At 42.6% G+C, this 21,135-nt stretch overlaps 1 protein-coding gene across 1 annotated transcript; it reads left to right on the top strand.

Annotated features, from left to right (window-relative positions):
• The first annotated feature begins 341 nt into the window (after window positions 1–341).
• On the top strand, window positions 342–17,422 carry LOC120930617 (extracellular calcium-sensing receptor-like). The gene is made up of 5 exons (XM_040341793.1): window positions 342–599; window positions 12,063–12,881; window positions 12,972–13,199; window positions 16,259–16,430; window positions 16,518–17,422. Exons 1-5 carry the CDS (start codon window positions 342–344, stop codon window positions 17,420–17,422), a joined length of 2,382 nt encoding a protein of 793 aa, XP_040197727.1.
• The last annotated feature ends 3,713 nt before the right edge of the window (window positions 17,423–21,135 follow it).

Consider the following 21,135-nt stretch of genomic DNA (forward strand, 5'->3'; position numbering starts at 1 on the left):
CAGACGAATGCAATTTCTAACGAAAAACAAAATTAATAAAAACGAATTTCGGGAGTAACTAAATACATTTATTTTCGGATGAAAACAAAATTCCGAAACAAAATATTTCAGTGTGCACATGTCTAATTACTAAGGCAGTGAAACTGATCAAATCACCTGTGCAAAATAATGGAAAGCCTGAATATATGACCTGTTGGTGCGCCTTGAGGATTGGAATTGAGAAACGCTGGACATTGACTAACTAACCCTTTTTGTTGTATGCTTTATGAAATATATGAAGAGCATAATTTGTTTTTCAATTCACTAGCCTTGAACGTGATCAATACCAGAGAATGCAAGCCATGATTTACGCCATAGAGGAGATTAACAAGAATCCAGACCTTCTTCCAAATATCACCCTGGGCTACCAGATCTTCGACACTTGTCCTATACTAAGACGGGCAGTAGAAGGAACTCTGTGGATGTTATCTGGTGGAAAAGAAAGCATTCCAAATTATCGTTGTGAACAAACAGGGACTTTTGCTGGTATCGTTGGTGACTCTGCGTCTACACGCTCCATTCAAATGGCACACATTTTAGGTCTTTATAAATATCCACAGGTACAAAATAATACTTTTTTTTTAAACTTTAAAATCCCAGGGACAATGGTTACCAGGACATAAAAAGAGAAAAGCTTTCAAACGGTAACACATACAGCGATAAAAAGATAAAACAAATTCTAACCCCTCATCACTTCTTTTGCATGCTAAAAAAAGCTTTACCATTGGATACACTTTAATACTTAATATTTTTTTTTTAAGGCTTATTTGCCCTTTATAGGGAATAGCCTATGCAGTCAAAAGGCCCTAGCAGATATTAAAAAGCTGTGCAGTTTTGTAAAATGTGAATTATTTTTATAGTCATGACTGTAGGCCATTTGGACCCTTGGACCCCCCAGAAGCCAAGCCGAAAAAATTCACAATTACCAACACCCACATCACATCTAGTTACTAGTATAGGAAAAACATTGGATGCTCACTTTCTGAATAACAAGAGAGAAAAACAACTGCTTTGATGTCCTAACAACAATGCAGGGTGTCGGTGTTGCTAACTGTGAATTTTTTGGCCATTCGCCTGGGGGGGGGGGGGGGGGGTCACATGGCCTACAGCTATGACAAGAAAATTAATGAACTAGAACTAGACGAGGGTGCACTTCCCTACACACCAAATGGCCATTTATTCTCAAACGTAACCTTTATTATAAATCAAAAAAAGGTATGTAAATGACCATAACCAATGTCACTATAGGGTAAGGTCAATGCCATTATATAGGAACCAATGTTCTATCTCTGTATGATAATATTTACATCTACCAAGTTATTACACCTACCAAGTTAATTGGTGAAACTTCTCTTGATATAAACATATAGACAATATGAGGGTTATTATATCCTCCTACATTCAATATAAAGGCTCCAGGCTATTTAGAGAATAATAGGTAGATTCAGGTAGAGTTAGGCCGACTTATCAGTAGATAAGTCGACCTAACTCAGAATCTACGCCGACTTATGTTTAAGCGTATGCTCAAACAGAGATACGCTTAAACATATCTAAGATAGGACGGCTTGCGCTGTCCTATCTTAGATTGCAATATTTTGGATGGCCGCTAGGTGGCACTTCCATTGCGGTCGGCGTAGAATATGTAAATTAGTTGATACGCCGATTCACGAACGTACGCCCGGCCGCCACAGTCGATTTACGCCGTTTACGTAAGGCATTAGCAGGCCTAAAGTTATTCCATCTATTAGGTGGAATAACAATGTTAAAGTATGGCCGCCGTTCCCGCCGCGAGATTCGAATTTTTTACGTCGTTTGCGTAAGTCGTCCGCGAATCGGGATTTACATAGTTTACGTCCACGTCGAAATCAATAGGCCCGTGCGGCGTACTTAGCCGCAATGCACACTGGGAAATGTAGTCGCCGGGCGCATGCGCAGTAAAAAAAACGTCAAAAACGTGAGGTCAAGCCTCATTACCATAAAACAGGCCCCCCTCCAAGACATTTGAATTTGGCGCCCTTACGCCCGCCCGCTTTAGGCTACGCCGCCGTATATTAGCAGGCAAGTACATTAAGAATCATGTACTTGCCTAGCTAACTTACGGCGGCGTAGCCTAAACAGGCTAAGCTACGCCGCCGCAAGTTTGCACCCAGGTACCTGAATCTGCCTAGAAGTAAACTAAAGGTCTACTCACTAACACCATCCGGTATGAAGAGATGGGGGCACATGTGCCTCTCTTCCCATCTGTTAGCCACATATAAAAATTAGATCAACAATAAAAAGAGAAAGTATACTAGTAAATACTGTCTTACTGAAGATATGTGGGGCACGTTCATTAGTGGTAGTTTGCGTCCACATGGATGAGTGTACTACATATCTGAGAGATATTTTCATAGGGCAGAAGATAGATAGCTCATATCTTCAGTAAGACAGAATTTACTAGTATACCGTATATACTCGAGTATACGCCGACCCGAGTATAAGTCAAGGCCCTAATTGTACCACAAAAAAAATGGGAAAACGTATTGACTTGAGTATAAGCCTAGGGTGATAATGCAGCAGCTAAGATAAGCAGTAAAGAGGGTCAACAATGCCCATTTGCAGCTTCACTGTGCCCATTTGCACACCTTACTGTGCCCATTTGCAGCCTTACTGTTACCATTCTGACTGTGCCCATTGTAGCCTTACTGTGCCCATTGCAGTCTTACTGTGCCCATTGAAGCCTTACTGTGCCCATTCTCACTGTGCCCATTGCAGCCTTACTGTGCCCACTCTCACTGTGCCCATTGCAGCCTTACTGTGCCCATTCTCACTGTGCCCATTGCAGCCTCAGTGTACCTGTATTCTTTATACATTCTTTATTTTACATTTTTCACCTCTTACATTGTCTTGAACTCAGTTTAGTATCACAACACACAATAAAACAGTTTTCTATTGCTGTATTTCTTACATTTCCAAACACTGTTATTCCTTTCTATCCCACTTCATCCTATCATATCGTCCCCTTAATCGTGTTCTCCCCTGGTTCAAGACACTACAACCCCCCCTCCCCCCCTTACCTCCAAGCCCTTCTTCCGGGCCTAGAAAAAAAAAAAAAAAAGGAAAATCCCCTCTCTCTCTCCTTCCCCTCTCCTCCCACACCTCATCATCCCTCCCTAATCTTCCCCCCCGTCCTCCCTCCCCCGCATCTCCCATCTCACATAGGGCTCCCATGTCTCCCTCACCATCTCCTCCCTCTCCCCCAGAAATGCTGTGAGGTTCTCCATGCATTGCATTTCCTTGATTTTAGCTAACCATTGTGCTTTACTTGGATAGCATGTGCTCTTCCAAAGTACCGGGATACACGATCTAGCTGTAACCACTAAATGTCTCACAAGGGATCTTTTGTATTTCTCCATTGACATAGGTATGTCTAGTAGCAAATAGGTCGACGGTTCCTCTCCTAGTGCTGTCTCCGTTATTTCTTCTATCACTTCAGATACCATTTTCCAGAAATCTTTAACCCCCTCACAATTCCAAAAAATATGTAAGAGTGTTCCCTCTTCTTTTTGACATCGCCAACAAGTATTTGACACCTGAGGGTAAATCTGATTTAATACCTCTGGTGTCCTATACCATCGGCTCAGTATCTTATATCCTCCTTCTTGAAATTTGGAAGCTATTGATGCTTTATGGTTGAATTGGAAAAAAAAAAAATTCTGAGTTTCCGTAAATCTAACCCCTAAGTCTGTTTCCCACTTCTGGATAAAGCCTATCTCCCGCGGTGCTTTCATTTCATTTATCAAGGAGTAGAATATAGAAAGTGAGTGTCTCACCGACTCTCCCCTAAGACACATTTTCTCGAACTCTGAAGGTGTTTCTCTCATCCTAGGTCGAAGAAATCCCCCTAACTGTCTCCTCCTGTAGGGGTCTAAGTACTCTGATAAATCCCTTTCTATTTCTTCCTTTGTCATTATCCGATTCTCTCTCTGGAAATGTATCAGTCTAGTTTGTCCACTATTTTTTAAATTCGGGAACCCTGGGTCCCTCAAGCCCGGTACGAACGCTGGGTTCCCCAGGATTGGTGTCATCGAGTTCGCTCCGTTTTCGTCTGTTAAGTTTTTAAATATTTTTTTCACAATGTTAATTGTCGTCCCTATCGTCGGATGTCTTTTCACTATCTGAGGTATCGCCGATTTCGAGAGCCATATTAATCCCTCCAGTGGAATCTCTGTCATTGCTTGTTCTAATAGGATCCAAGGTTTATTTTTTGGCATTACACACCAGTCTAGCACTCTTGATAAATGTACTGCCTCGTAATAGGCTAGCGGGTCCGGGAATCCTACTCCCCCCTTTTCCTTAGGTAATGTAAGGATATCTCTTCTTACTCTAGCCGGTTTCCCTGCCCATATGAATCCTACAAACTTCCCTCTGATTTCTTTGAGGACTCCCTGAGATATTTTTGTTGGTAGTGTCTGTAATAAATACAGCACTCTCGGCATTGCATTCATCTTAATAATATTTATCCTACCAAACCAGGTAAACACCTCCTTGTCCCATTTCTGTAAATCTTTTTTCAATTGTCTTGCCAAAGGTGCTAGGTTTAACTCATGTATTCTGCTTAGTTTCTTTGGAATTTTAGTCCCCAGGTAACCTATATGCGAGTTTGTCCATCTAAATGGAAAGAAGTTAGTCAGTTGTTGTTGTTGTATAATGCTCATCTCAACCCCCATTGCTTCCGATTTGTTATAATTTACCCTGAAATTTGAAAGTTTACCATACTTATCTATCTCAGCTAGCAGTGGGGGTAGAGATAACACTGGTTCCGAGATAAAAAACATTAAGTCATCAGCAAATGCCGCTAATTTCTGTTCTCCCCCCTTCGCTTTTATACCTCTAATATCTGTACTTAATCTTATTGTCCTCAAAAAAGGCTCTAACGTCAAAATAAAAATCAATGGTGACAAGGGGCATCCCTGCCGCGTCCCGTTTCGTATTTCGAAGGGTTTTGACATCATACTGTTTATCTTAATTTTCGCTTTGGGTCTAGAATAAAGACTCGTGATCCATCTTTGCATCCCCTCTCGCAGGCCTATATGTTGAATAATTGCTTTTAAGAATTTCCAATCTACCCTATCGAATGCTTTTTCAGCATCGGTAGATACTAGTACTAATGGCATTTTATATGTCTGTGAGAGGTGGATAGCATTTATTACTCGTTGGGTGTTTTCCCTGCCTTCTCTTCCTGGCGTGAAGCCCACCTGATCTTGGTGTACCAGACCAGGAATGTATGGCAGTATTCTATTTGCAAGGATCTTTGCAAAAAATTTCAGATCGACATTCAGCAATGAAATTGGGCGATAGTTGGCACATTGCGCTGGGTCTTTCCCCTCTTTCTTTATGACCGCTATGTGTGCCATTAGGGTTTCCTCTGGCATCTCCTGTCCCTCCCATATCGAGTTAAATGCATCTAAAAATCTCGGCAACAGTTCTTCTACATATGTCTTATAGTACAGGAGATTAAAGCCGTCTGGTCCTGGTGCTTTACCTGGTTTTAACTGCTTTAGCGTATTTTTAACTTCTTCTGCTGTTATTGGGTTTTCTAGACTTCTTCCTATTTCTTCTGATAGCTTCGGCATTTCCGACTTCTCTATATACTCTTTTATTTTTCTCTCCCTCTCCCTAGTTTTTTCTGACTCCTGCTCCCCCTTCAACTGGTACAAACCCACATAATAGTTCCTGAATACTTCCGCAATTTCCTGTGGGGATTTTGTTATCTTATCTCCTGATGTTTTTATACCCTCTATATGGTTTTGCGCTCTTACCTCCCCTAAAGCTCTTGCTAACATTTTACTTGGTTTGTTGCCAAATTCGTAAAAAGCTTGTCTACACCTTCTCAGCGATGCTTTTGCTTTATCCGTTAGCAATAAGTTCAGTTCCTCTCGTGCCTTCCTCAGCTTCTCCTCTACCTGTATAGCTAATGATTTTTTATGTATTTTTTCCAATCTTCGAATTTCTCCTAGCAAAGTTTCCATCTGTGCTTCTGTCTTACGTTTCCTATGGGACCCCAAAGATATTAGGATTCCTCTAACATAACACTTATGTGTTTCCCAAATACACATTGGGGACACCTCTCCTGCAACATTGTTGGAGAAGAACATCTTCATCTCCTGAATTATCTTTCCTTTATATTCTGGGTCTTTTATAAGGGACTCATTAATTTTCCATTGCCATTCCCGTGCTTCAACGCTCCCCCATTTTAGTATACATTTTGTCGGTGCATGATCTGATATTGAAAATGACCCAATGGAAGCCTCTTCTATATTTTGTAAGGAATTTTGTGATATAAATATATAGTCTATTCTAGAATAGGTTCTATATTTAGCTGAAAAGAAGGTGTAATCTTTCTCATAAGGATGATTGGTTCTCCAACAATCTGCTACCTGTATCTCTTGCAGGAGTCTATTTGCTTTGCTTAGTTTACTATATGCCAGGTGTGAGGTTCCCCTCGATGTATCTAAAATCGGATCCAGGGCGATGTTTAGGTCTCCTGCCATTATTAAAATCCCCTCCACATTCTGTTGTATCCTGTTTGTATATCTCTCTAATGCCCCAACTTGACCCTCATTGGGCAAGTATACATTTACCAGGGTCACCTTCTGGTCGTCAATGTACCCTTTCACAATAAGGAGCCGTCCTTCCTCTTCCTGTATTACGCTTAGTTCTTTCCATGAGATCATTTTAGAGAACAAGATTGATACTCCCTTTGTTTTTGTTAGAGATGAGGAACTATGATACACCTTTGGGAATCTGTAATTTTCTAACTTTGGCGTTTTTTTTTTTTTAAAGTGAGTCTCTTGGAGAAATACTATTTGTGCCTTCGCTCTCCATAATTCTGCCATTAGTTTTGATCGTTTCTCCGGACTATTCAATCCTTTGACATTATAGGACATCACTGTGATTTTTGACATTTTTTTTAATTTTACCGTGTTCCCCCTAGACTGGGGATCGAGGGAAAAGAGGCTCCCCTCGGCAGCGAGAACGCGCGACACGCAAGAGGGATAGGCGGCGGGGAGAGGAGGAGAGTGCCGTGCGAGAGAAGGGAAAAAAAAAAAAAACACGGAGGCCCGCTCCGGTTAATCCCCTAGGATCTCGGACGGACAACTAGTCAAAACACAAAAAAAAAAAAACCCCTAGCGTCTCTGACTTCCCTCCACACGGAGGAGAGGCACTAAAATGGGGATCAGTATATGAGCACCAAAGGCGAGTCGCGCCTTCGCATGGGTCCGGGTGCACCTCATCTAATTATCTCTTGTAAACCCCCCCCCAAATCTATCAGATGGAGAAGGAATAGGGCCCAAGCAGGGAATAGGGAGGATACGGGGGCGGGAGGGGAAATGCCCCCCCCCAATTGACCCCCACCCCCCCCCGCTCATCCACCCACAGCAACCTCCGCCTCTACATAATCACAATGTTATACATACATTTTATATACACAACATTCCCCTCCCCCCCTTTCTTCCCCCTCTCTCTCCTCCCTCCACTCTTTAGCTCCCAGTAATTTCAAATTTCACCCTTAATCTCGGCCCCTCCTTTCATTTGCTTTGGTGATTGCTTGATACCTCCTCCTTGCCCACCCCCTCCCCCCCAGTCACCCCCCCTACCCTCCCATCACAATCCCCTATCATCTCCCTCCCCCCAGGCTTGTCCTTCCCTATCCACCACCCCAAGTGTTACTTTAGTGAATTGACCCTATGTGGGCCTTATGTACCCCTTATCTTTAGTGTCTTTAGTGTATCTAGATAATACTGAACATTCCCGATATCCCTCTATTTAGTACCCTTATGAGGGGTTACTCTCGTGCACCCCTGGATCCCTCCTTGACCCCTCCCCTAGATTCCAAGCAACTAACTCATACCCCCCCCCTCCCTTCTATCTTAATCATATAATGTTGACCCCCCTTATAAACTCTAATTAATGTCATAGTGAGATAGTGAACTCCCCTAGACCAACCCACCCTAACCCACCCACCCACCCCCCCCTTATCCCTATCCCCTTACGTGAGAGATAAAACACGTGAACCCCCCCAGAAAAAGAAAAAAAAGAAACATAAAAAAAACGCCCAACAGGGCGATAAATAATACAAAAAATAAAAATCCTAATTTAGGAAAAAAAAGAAAAAAGAAACCCAAAAATAACCCTCCCCCTTCCCCCCTCCCCCCTCAAAACCCCAAATGCACCCGTCCCTCACCTCCGTCCCACCCATCCCACCCATCCCACCCATTCTCTTCCCTCCCTACGGTGGGTAAGAAGACTAATCCTATCCTGCATCTCTTAAACCAAAAACATATGCATAGCATTATTACATAGCATTATTACACCATCAGTGGAACTTTCGTATCCAATGTCTATGCAAGATCACCAAATTATGTCCTTTCCAAGTTATAGGGTGAAAAAGAAAAAGCTTCCTAAGAAAAAAAAAAACCTCTATTGCGTCTCCGCGTACCCCCTTTTCCCCCTTTGTTCCAGCTTTCAGGCTTAACCACTCTCTGTTCCAAATACGAGATATTTCTCTCAGAAAAAAAATATAGGGAAGAGAGCCCAAAAAAACCCTTCCATTAGAGAAAAGAGAAAGAGAGGTCCAGAGTCCACGAGGCGAGGGAGGGGAAATGCAAACTGTTATCTCATCTCATATCCTTTCAAAGCAACTCTCGGCTGGCGTCTATTACAGAGAACATAGCTTCCTCTACCCATTATCCATTCTCGACCGGAAAAAAAAAAAAAAAAAATTCTTTAAGGAAATATCTTTGCTTTATCTGACATTTCCCTTCACTTATCCTTCTTCGCTCTCTGTATCTCTGGTTCTGCGATAGACAGATCCAACCAGTTTGGTACCTCTATGGGCGTTGTACCAAGAAATTCGAAAAGTGCCGGGAGCTGTGATGGTTCTCTTAGATTAAAATTTCTACCACCCCTTTTTAAATTGATAGCCAGCGGGTACCCCATCTGTATGTGGCCTCTTGAGAGCGTATGTGCTCAAGCAACGGCCGTAACAAGCGGCGTCTTGCCTTTGTTTGCCAACATAAATCTGGGAACAGCTGTATATTCGCCCCTTCCCATACCACATCTCCAACTTTCCATGTCTCCCTCAGAATATCCTCCTTTATTCCAAAAAAGTGTATCCGACACAGTACATCTCGAGGGTTACTTTGATCCAGATTCCTTGCTGTAGGAATCCTATGTACTCTATCCAGCTCTATTGGTGATCCTGGGCTTTTTTTAAGGATTTTATTAAAAATTGACGGGACGGCCTCTCTCAATGCCGGCCCCTCGCAACTTTCCGGTATGCCTCTTATGCAAACATTGTTTCTCCTGCTTCTATTGTCAGCTTCTTCTGCCTTTATTTGCAATCTAATCAGCTGCTGTTGCTGTATTTGGACTTTTCTTTCCAGTGCTTCCAATCTACAGTCCCCTGCGGCTTGCTGGCTCTCTAAGACAGATATTTTTTGTTCTCCGGCGGACACTCTTACCCGCACCTCCTCCATCTCCTCCTTCAACATGCCAGTTATAGCCATCAGCATTTTTTGAATGTCCTCTTTTGACGGGAGGGCCTGGATAAGCCTACTTAATTGTTTAATATCAGGGGGTGGCCCTTGCTCAGATACATCCGTCATCTCCCCTGCACTCTGGGGGTCTGGCCGTGTGTTCCCCCCCACCGGACCGTCATCCTTCTTTAATTTGCCCACCTTATTATCCATGCCCCCACTCTTGGCTTCAGGTGTAGTTATTACAGGACGTGTTTCCGTAGGCATTACAATATAGTCCCCTGCCAGGTCTTGTGTATCTTGTACAATTAGTGCTTTAGTTACTGATACTATCTGTACCTCTGCAGAGGGGTGTGGGGTCCCTCTGAGCTGCTCCTCCGTCTCTGTCTCCACCTCAGGGGGTACTGTGATGCTTCCTGTCGCGGCTGTCTCTCTCAGCGTCACCCGGATCTGCGCTGTAATCCCTGGAACTGTAGTTGGGGCTGTGGATGTTATGGCCCCCACCGCTCCGGCGTCCAGCCTCTTTCCTTCTGCTCTCACCTCAGCCGCTACTCCTAGTGTTACAGCGGCGGCTTGGTAGGAGCTTTCTATGAGGGATTTCCTTTTTAGGGTACTGTGCCCACCAGCATCCACCTGCTCTGTGCTCTCCCTCCTCACCGTCATATATTGCGTTATATACGAATGGCTGGGCGTTTGTATGCCTCCTGAGCTTCCAGCTCTCCTTCCCCGCCGCGGCATCAGCTGTTCTGGTGACGCTTCGGAAGCTTCGGAAGCCGCTCTCGGATGTCGCTATGGAAGCCGCTTTCCCTGCCTGCCGCCTTCAATGCAGGTCGGGGTTTCAAATCCTCCGCTCTCCTATCGAAGTGCACCACGGACCTCTGCTAGATCAGCGCGCTCTCACTCCTCCATGCTCACGCTACCGTCCCCGGAAACGGAAGTCACAAAACAGTGTACCTGTATTCTTGACAGGCTTCGGGCATCCATTTTGCAAAAGTCGCAGCTTCCTCCTGGTTCCGTTCCGTGATAGTCAGTGTACCCGTTGGGTCGCCGCGACTTTTGAAAAATGGACCCGACCCGACGGGTACACTGACTTGAGTATAAGCTGAGGGGGGTATTTTCAGCCCTAAAAAAAGGGCTGAAAAACTCGGCTTATACTCGAGTATATACGGTACTTTCTCCTTTTATTGTTCATCGCATTTTGGCTTGCCTAGGTGAGCCCACTGGGGGCCAGATATAAGATATGACTAAGATGAGTGTCTCTAACTTTTTCCGTACAGTGTTGATGTTTAATACGTTGTACTAGGCATTCAAGAATCATGATCCTCTTTAATGTACATTATATCCTATACATACAGTATCTCACAAAAGTGAGTACACCCCTCACATTTTTTGTAAATAAAAGAAGAAATGTGACTTTGCTACAATGTAAAGTAGTGAGTGTACAGCTTGTATAACAATGCAAATGTTCTGTCCCCTCAAAATAACTCAACACACTTAATGTCTAAACCACTGGCAAAAAAAATGAGTACACCCCTATGTGAAAATGTCCAAATTGGGCCCAAAGTGTCAATATTTTATATGGCCACCATTATTTTCCAGCACTGCCTTAACCTTCTTGGACATGGAGTTCACCAGAGCTTCACAGGTTGCCACAAGAGTCCTCTTCCACTCCTTCATGATGACATCACAGAGCTGATGGATGGTAGAGATCTTGTGCTCCTCCACCATCCGTTTGAAGATGCCCCACAGATGCTCAATAGGGTTTAGGTCTGGAGACATGCTTGGCCAGTCCATCATCTTTACCCTCAGCTTCTTTAGCAAGGCAGTGGTCATCTTGGAGGTGTGTCTGGGGTCGTTATGTTGGAATACTGCCCTGCTGCCCAGTCTCAGAAGGGACAGGATCATGCTCTGCTTCAGTACATGTTGGCATTCATGGCTCGCTCAATGAACTGTAGCTCCTCAGTGCCGGCAGCACTCATGGAGCCCCAGACCATGACACTCCCACCACCATGCTTGACTGTAGGCAAGACACACTTGTATTTATACTCCTCACCCGGTTTGCCGCCACACACCGTTGACACTATCTAAACCGAATAAGTTTATCTTGGTCTCATCAGGCCACAGGACATGGTTCCAGTAATCCATGTGCTTAGTCTGCTTGTCTTCAGCATTATCTTTAGAAGAGGCTTCCTTCTGGGACGACAGCCACGCAGTCCAATTGGACATTAATGGCTGTTTGTTAACTTATTTTGAGGGGACAGCAAATTTACACTGTTTAACAAGCTGTGCACTCACTACTTTACATTGTAGCAAAGTGACATTTCTTCAGTTTTGTCACATGAAAAGATATGATAAAATATTTACAAAAACGTGAGGGGTTTACTCACTTTTGTGAGATACTGTACATTTGAGCAGTAGGTAGAAACAAATTACCACAGTCAAAAGTTCCCTTGTTTATCCAATATGTCTAATATGATTCCTGTAATTTTTTTTAATCCACAGATAAGCTACTTCTCAACCAACCCAACTCTCAGCAACAGAAAGATATTTCCTTCTTTCTTTCGTACCATACCTAGTGATGTATTTCAGTCCCAAGGTCTTGCCAACCTAATCCTGCATTTTGGTTGGTCGTGGGTTGGCTTTCTAGCAAACGATAATGACTATGGTCAACTAATTCTTCAGGCGATCAAGCAGGAATTAATCAATGCGGGAGCATGTGTAGCTTTCATAGAAACAATTATGACCGGCCAGGCCAACAGGAATGCTCCACACATTGTCAAAGTTATCAAGGAATCAACAGCCAAAGTTGTGGTAGTGTTGTCCTCCAACCCAGAATTTTTACCAGTTGTAGAGGAGTTAGCAAAACAGAATGTGACTAATAAAATTTGGATAGCCACTGAAGCATGGTCAACCTCTACTCTTCTTTCTAAAGAAAAGTATCAGCATGTCTTGATGGGCACTCTTGGGTTTGCTGTCCATGGAGGACAGTTGCCAGGATTTATGGAGTATATTTACAGCTTACATCCATCAAAAGCTCCAAAAAATTCTTTTATAATAGAGTTTTGGGAGGAAATGTTTTCTTGTAAATGGACTAACTACCTGAATTCAGATGACAGGACAAGTAACAAAACAGCACATGACTGTACTGGAGAAGGACATCTAGGGAAGTCAATGCTGAAAGTTGATTTTGGAATAACCACCAATGTCTACACTGCAGTTTATGCGTTTGCATGGGCCTTAGACAGTCTACTTCACTGCCAGCCAGGAAAAAGCCCATTTCATAATGGATGCGCAAACATTTTGTCATTTGCTCCTTGGCAAGTACGTTACTTGTATTTTTCACAAAGTCAATTGATTATATGTATTGTTTGTTTTGCTTTAAATGCCTCTCTTCTTAATGTTCTTTTCCAGCTTCTCCATTATATTAAAAGAACAAGGTTTCAGACTAAAGACAAAACAAACATATTTTTTGATGACAAAGGGAATCCTCCAGCCCTTTATGATATTGTGAACTGGCAAATAAGTTCTACTGGGTCCTTGGAGCAAGTTATAGTAGGAAGATATGACTCCAGCTCCATGGATGGGAACACCATGAGTCTAAACCATGCTGGCATTGTATGGGTTAATAACAAAACAATGGTACGATTGCACCAGATAAAAAAAAATTACTTATGCTATGTAGATTGATCTTCTTTAGGAAGCTTATCATTTATTGTTTCTCTGGCTATATAGTTTATAAAATACAAATAACCCTGTAAATCCCTGCCCTTGAGGGACTTCTAATATGCTGGCACCACCACAGTCATACAAACATTCACAGAGAGTTTGGTCAAATACCATCTCATGTTCCTGTGTCATTCCTACCTGTTCCTGTGCAATGAGATTTTGCAGGCCATGCATAATGAAAAGAAAATTGTATGTTTAAAAAAAAAAAAAAAATAGCACAGCATGGTACTGCAGTAGCATGTCATTTGGTGCCTGTAATCGCACTGTATTTGCTATCTACATTTGGGGTGCCATTAGCCTTGCATTGGCACCCACAGCAGATCACAAAGGCATTGTGTTTTGAGTGTGGTGAACTCACGGATTGTGAAAGCCAGCCAGCGCATGATTGTGACCAGTGTGTTCATGTCACTTTGGTCACCTTGAGTCACCCTTTTCCACATACACATGGTAAAGAGCACACCAAGGAATTGAGACTGGGAAGCAGATAAATTCCATTACAATGAAAATACATCCAATGGCGGTATTATTAGACACTGGAAACCTTGCCACATTGGTTTATGAAAGTCTGTTGGGCCTTGCCAACCTTGGCACAGACCACACAGCAGTGCTTTGTATATATTGCAATGCGAAAGACTACCCTACTGGAGTGCTGTCAGTGGAAACACCTTGTGGAGTTGTAAAGCATGTAACGTGTACAGTTAAGAACGTGTTCCATTCTTTTGGTAACTGTGGGAAGAAGGAAAAACAGGTAAGAAGTCCTGAAAATGTGTATGAACTATGAAGTAAATGGTATTACGAAGTGCCAAAAATAATAGATATACAGTTGGCCAGGTAAGATTTTGGGACTACAGAGCTGCAGATGCTCAGGGGTTTATTTTCTTTCTTTCTTTCTTTCTTTCTTTCTTTCTTTCTTTCTTTCTTTCTTTCTTTCTTTCTTTCTTTCTTTCTTTCTTTCTTTTCTTCTCTCTCTCTGTCTCTCTCTCTTTCTCTTCTATGAAAGCCTGCTGCTGAGTGAAAAGGCAGAGTACTGGCAGAACACTAAAAATATATAAGTGCTGCTAGTTTGTTTTGGGGAACCAATTACGGGGTTATCCTGTTAGTCATGAACTGAGCTCAGTTTTGTTAGTCGCTCAGACAAGTGGATTTGTTTTCTATGCTATACAAATCCCAGCAGCATTTATACTGTGCTTGTTTGCTTGTTTGCTATCATCTATAATCTATATAAAACTCAACATGTGTGTGTGTGTATGTATGTATGTTCCAGCATCACGTCCAAACGGCTAAAGATATTAACATGAAACTTGGCACACATGTTACTTATATGTCAGCAACAAACATAGGATAGGTGGTTTAACCCTTACCCACCCCTATTTGCCATGGTCGGGGTTTTCCTTTAAAGTCCCATTCAACTCTATGGGAAATACATGTTACTTCATAACTTCCAAACGGCTGTAGATATTTCGATAACACTTGGTCACATGTTACTTATATGTCCACTTAAACTATAGGATAGTTAATTTATCCCTTAACTACCCCCATTTGTGAGGGTCTGGGTTTTTGTTTAAAGTCCCATGCAAATCAATAGGAAATGTATGTTCCCACATAACTTCTGTACGCCTGGAGATATTTCAATAATACCTGGTACACATATTACTTATATGCCAAATAAAAATATATGACAGTTAAATTAACCCTTACCTACACCCTTATATAAAAGATGGGTATATTTATATTACTATGATTTTCCTCCCCAAAAGGTTAAGATAGGAGGACCGGGCAACGCCGGGTATTCAGCTAGTGTTGAATAAAAGTGCAGGACAAACTTACTTGGACTGTTCCTAGGTGTCCCTGTCTCATGCATACTATAGTTCACCACTGCCAATACCAGTTAATTGTGTTCAGTGGCGACTCTAGGAACAATATATAAAGGGGGGAACATAAGATACCACAGTAAAAACTGGGGGGGGGGGGGGGCACTAATAATTGTCATCATCAAATCATACCACTGACAAAAACAAAATAGGTATATATAATTAAGATTACAAAATACGAGAGTAATGCGGTATGCAATGATACCTTTTTACCTTTTAATGAGGTGCAATATGCTATGGACCGTCCACTATATGTAATTAGCAAAGTATGCCAAGCAACACTGGATATTAGGTCTATGTTATATATCAATTCTACCTTTGAAGAGCAACAGTAAAGTGTGGAAACTATAACATTGTGTGGACATTTCTTTCTTGTGAATATAAAGACTAATGGCCAGGGATGCCATGGGAATTCATATGGAAAGGATGGGTACAATATGTCTGAGGCTCTTAGCTATAGCAGTGAGTTGTTGTCCTATTCAAGAGTAAGTGGGGCAGGAGCTTGAGCAATGTGGCGCTAACAGTCTGCCAATCAGAAGCCCTCTTACATGTCTGTGTTTTGTCCATGCAGAGGATGCAAGTTTGCTCTAATGCCAGGCCCATCAGCTGCATTTACTTTCGTATACAAAGCTGGATCCTACCTAGATGGCTACACATAGCACACTGACCTTCATATTGGAACACTAGCCAAGAATCACAACTCTATATTGTTCATTGGTCATCCTTTCTTACTAAAATGACCACTTAATCTTAGTGTTCCTAAGATGCATGAAAATAAAAAACATTCATGCCTCGTACACACGACCAGTGTTCCCGTCCGGAATACTGCCATGACAGCTTTTGGCTTGGAAAACTGGCCGTGTGTATGCTCCATAGCGGGTTTCCCGACCAAAGCTTTCATGGCAGATTTTCTGCCAGGAAAACCGGCCATGTGTAGGGGGGAAAAGCTACCGAGCAGGTTCTTGGTTTTCCCGGCGGACTTTTTACCGCCGGGAAAACCCGATCATTTGTATGGGGCATGAGTCTTTAGAACCACCTTAATAATGTTGCATGGCAGGGTGTACCCACATGTTAGCAGTCAGATTCTGCTGTATTTTTTAGGATCTGTTTTCTGATTCCTTTATGCATATTCTATTTGTTTTTATTAAGGTTCCGCCATCAAAGTGCAGTTCTAGTTGTTCTCCAGGATTTATGAAGGTGGCCATTCCTGGAAAGCCCATCTGCTGTTTCCAGTGTGTACCATGCCCTCAGGGACAAATCTCCAATGAAACAGGTGCTTTATAAGATTATGTTTGGTTATGTTAGGTTTCTACACACATGCTGTGCTTTTTACTATACTGACACTAGCTTTCTTCTCTAGATGCTGTCAATTGCCTCCCTTGCCCCTGGGATATGTGGCCCAATCTCCAGCAAGGTGCATGTTTGCCAAGGCCCATTGAGTTCCTCTCCTACAGTGAAGCACTTGGCATTAGCTTGGCTATCATTGCCATATTCTCCTCTGTTGTCCCACTTGGAATTTTAGGATTGTTCATCCATTATAGGACCACACCAATTGTGCGAGCCAACAACTGGTCTTTAAGCTGTCTTTTACTCGTATCTTTGTGCTTCTGCTTCCTTTGCTCATTGGCGTTTATTGGATACCCGCAACTAGATAAGTGCCTTCTTCGCCAGGTTACATTTGGTTTGGCCTTTTCATTGTGTATCTCTTGTGTTCTTGCCAAAACGATTATAGTTGTCATTGCCTTCAAAGCCACCAAGCCAGGAAGTCAGTTAAGAAAGTTTACTGGTATAAGAGTATCCTACTCACTCATTTTCCTTTGTTTACTAATCCAAGTATCCATCTGTGTGACTTGGCTTTCCTCTTCACCTCCTTTTCCAGAGTTTGACCCTAACTCTCAGTCAGAGGTGATTATTTTGAGCTGTAATGAAGGTTCTCCTACAGCATTCTGGTCCATGTTAGGATACCTTGGTCTCCTAGCCACCATCAGTTTTATTGTTGCGTTCTTGGCCAGAAGATTACCTGACAGCTTCAATGAGGCCAAGTATATTACATTTAGCATGTTGGCTTTCCTCAGTGTTTGGATTTCCTACATCCCAGCCTCTCTCAGCTCGCAAGGGAAGTATACTGTGGCCACAGAGATCTTTGCCATCTTATCTTCTAGCTGGGCTCTTGTGGTTTGTATTTTCCTGCCAAAATGTTTCATCATATTGTTTCGACCAGAAATGAACTCGAAAGGACTATTGATGAAGAAAAACTGTGGCTGAAAACTAAAAATGTAGACAACTATCTTATGCAGGACTACAGTTATGTAATCATAGAACTGTTTATTTTGGTAAAGTATTTGGTATATTCATAACGTTCTGAATGAATCGATGTTTGTTTCATGTTCTTTCTCATACTGATTTCGGAATGGGAAGATCTGCCTTCATTACAACAACCTAAGCAAGGGCTGTCAAAACTTCTGGCCTTCCTGGGCCACATTGGAAGAAGAGGAATTGTCTTGGGCAGGTTTTTTACGTAGTTTTGCCCACACACGATCATTTTTTACAACCCGAAAATCGACAACGTTTAAAACGACGTTAAAAAACGCAGCATGTTCGGAAAAAAAAATGGTGGTTTTAGAACCATAATTTTAAATGACGTTTTTTAAAAACGAAGTTTTTTCATGCTGAAAAATGATCATGTGTACGTGGCATCAGGCCTCGTACACACGACCGAGAAATATTTTGATCTTTTTGGTGCCGCAAGACAAAAAAGTTTGAGAAACACTGCTCTATGCAGTCTAGATAATAAAGATGTTTAAAGTATATGTAAACCCTCACCTTGTAAAACAAAAATTTTGTTCAAAATAAAAATGAAAGGCAAAAAATGTGTGTGTGTTTATGTTTAACCACTTAAGGACCGGACCAATATGCTGCTAAATGACCCAAGGGGTTTTTACAATTCGGCACTGCGTCGCTTTAACAGACAATTGCGCGGTCGTGCGACGTGGCTCCCAAACAAAATTGGCGTCCTTTTTTCCCCACAAATAGAGCTTTCTTTTGGTGGTATTTGATCACCTCTGCGGTTTTTATTTTTTGCGCTATAAACAAAAATAGAGCGACAATTTTGAAAAAAAATGCAATATTTTTTACTTTTTGCTATAATAAATATCCCCCAAAAACATATATACATTTTTTTTCCTCAGTTTAGGCCGATACGTATTCTTCTACCTATTTTTGGTAAAAAAAAAAAAAAAAAAATCGCAATAATCGTTTTCGTTTGGTTTGCGCAAAATTTATAACGTTTACAAAATAGGTGATAGTTTCATTGCATTTTTATTATTTTTTTTTTTACTACTAATGGCGGCGATCAGCGTTTTTTTTCGTGACTGCGACATTATGGCGGACACTTCGGACAATTTTGACACATTTTTGGGACAATTGTAATTTTCACACCAAAAAATGCATTTAAATTGCATTGTATATTGTGAAAATGGCAGTTGCAGTTTGGGAGTTAACCACAGGGGGCGCTGTAGGAGTTAGGAGTGTAGGAGTGTGTGTTTACAACTGTAGGGGGGTGTTGCTGTAGGACTGACATCATCGATCGAGTCTCCCCTATAAAAGGGATCACTCGATCGATGCAGCCACCACAGTGAAGCACGGGGAAGCCGTGTTTACATACGGCTCTCCCCGTTCTTCAGCTCCGGGGAGCGATCGCGACGGAGCGGCTATAAACGAATGGCCGCGCCATCGTCCCAGATCGCTCCCCGCGGGAATCCGACCGCCGCATGTAGCGGGGGGGGTCCCGATCGTAACCCCGACCCGCGGAAAGGCAGGGACGTACAGGTACGCCAATGTGCCTGTACGTGCCATTCTGCCGACGTATATCTACATGCGGCGGTCAGGAAGCGGTTAATGTATGCAGTATCTTGTTTTCTTTTTTATTTATCACATAATCTCAGTTCTCAGCTGCATAAGAGGCTTAGAGAGGAGGGGGTGAAGAAACAGCAGCACACTGATCCTCCCGGTGAATGACTGTGCAGGGGAGGGGCGTGTCAGAACAAGTCTGATCATTGGAGGACAGGAAGGCTGTTCTCCCAGGAAAGCTATAATGGATGTACTCTCGTGCTTAGCGTGGTCAGTTTGACATAGGAAAGAAGAGTGACTGGCAGGGACACCAGGAATTTCACACAAAGGAAAAAATACAAAAAGAACATGATACTTTTAACACAAGTGCAAAAGGCACATATCAGGAATATGAAATGTTGGGGTAAGATATTCTTTAGGTGCATCTTTAAAAGTGACCATTTTTATACTACACGGAAGAAAGAACCAATCTTGTGAATGTTCTTGAGTTCTTATTGGCAGGTAAGTGCAGTCGTTTATTCTGCTGGATGTCAATTCATATGGAATCCAGGAATAATTTCATTACAAGACCATTAGGTTTACATCTGTATGTAGTTTATTGTAGCGGTTCACGGTAGATCAATGTTATCATTCACTGAGCACTTGGCTTCATAGACCCAAAAAGTCCTATTTTAACTGATATTTTGACAAACATTGAGTTAGCTATGCTGACCACCTCCTGGCTTTTTTTGTTTTGGATAGAATGGGAAAATATTAGATTTGACTCCTTTAATTCAGAGTCAAAAAGGAAGAGTATGGCCTCTGTTAGAATTGCTATATAATGGGTCAAATGTGCCAGCATCCCGTTTGATTCATAGAGGATGAGACCAGGTGAATATAAACCAAAGGCTGCTTGGCGCCAGTTAGCGTAAATACTCATAGGTCAAGGGGTATTGGTTGGGACTTTCGAGGCACTGATAGGAAACCATAAGGATAGTATAAAACAATATTTATTTACATACAACAGTATACATATAAAAACATTAGGGACAAGCCCCACAGATCAGATCAGGTAATGTAAAGAAAACAAAACCATGTGGGTCTAATAGGTGGAGCCAGCCAGCAACCTCGAATGGTTTTGCGGTAATACTGCTTCTTCAGGAGGGTCTATGAAATATATATAAAATATACAATGAGGAACAAGCATAATAGAAAATGTGATAAACAAAGATAACTCAAAACAGTACATTGTCTAGGGGAGTCAAAAATTATATGCTCACCTAAGCTGGTCCAAATGATCGAGTCATGGGCCTAATAGTCCCCCCGTGTAGCGCACAAGGGGGATATTAGAACGGGCTCTGGTAGGGTAAAAAGGTACTTTTAATGGTCATATTGGGTTGGTTGCTAGGCTAGAGACGGGGCCACCAAGTGAGGGGATAAGGCGTGGATAGGAGACAGGAAAGGGGGTGTTGGGGGGGTGAAGAGGAGAGGTGATAGAGGGAAAGAAGGAAAGGACAGGGAAGGGGAGAGGGGGGGAGAGAGAAAGAGGGAGAGAAGGAAATGGGGAAAGGCGTGGGGGGGGGAGATAAGGCAAGAGGGAAAGTGAGAGGGGGGAAAGGAGAGGGGTGAAGGGAAAGGATAGAATTGGAGAGAGGGGTGAGGGAGAACCGGGGAGGCATGGGGGGGAGGGAAGAGGAAGGGGGGGACAGGATAAAGGGGAGGGGGGAGAAAAAAGAACAAAGAAGAAGGGATAAAAAGGGGAAGGGGGAGGAGAGAAGGGGGGTGAGGGGCTATGGCCGCCGAGTGTATCACACGGGAGTGCGCCTGCAATGTAACCCCCTCAGGAGAGAGCTTCCCAGAGGGGGTTAGCTCTTGTGGGGAGGAGCCACGAGAGCCGCCGTGGGACCCCAGAAGAGGACGTTCGGGGCCACTCTGTGCAAAACTAACTGCACAGTGGAGGTAAGTATGACATGTTTGTTTTTTTTGTTTTTGTTTTTAAACCCTGAACCTTTAGTACTTTAAGCGTTGACAAAAAAAGGTAGAAGCTGATTGGTTTCTATGCAGAGTTGTACCAGATTTTGAATACTTTAGTTTTAGCAAATCGGCCCCATTGTGAGTTGCTGACCATTACAATAAATTACATGACCATT

The sequence above is a fragment of the Rana temporaria genome, chromosome 3, assembly GCF_905171775.1.
Source record: "Rana temporaria chromosome 3, aRanTem1.1, whole genome shotgun sequence".
Taxonomy (NCBI): Eukaryota; Metazoa; Chordata; class Amphibia; order Anura; family Ranidae; genus Rana; species Rana temporaria.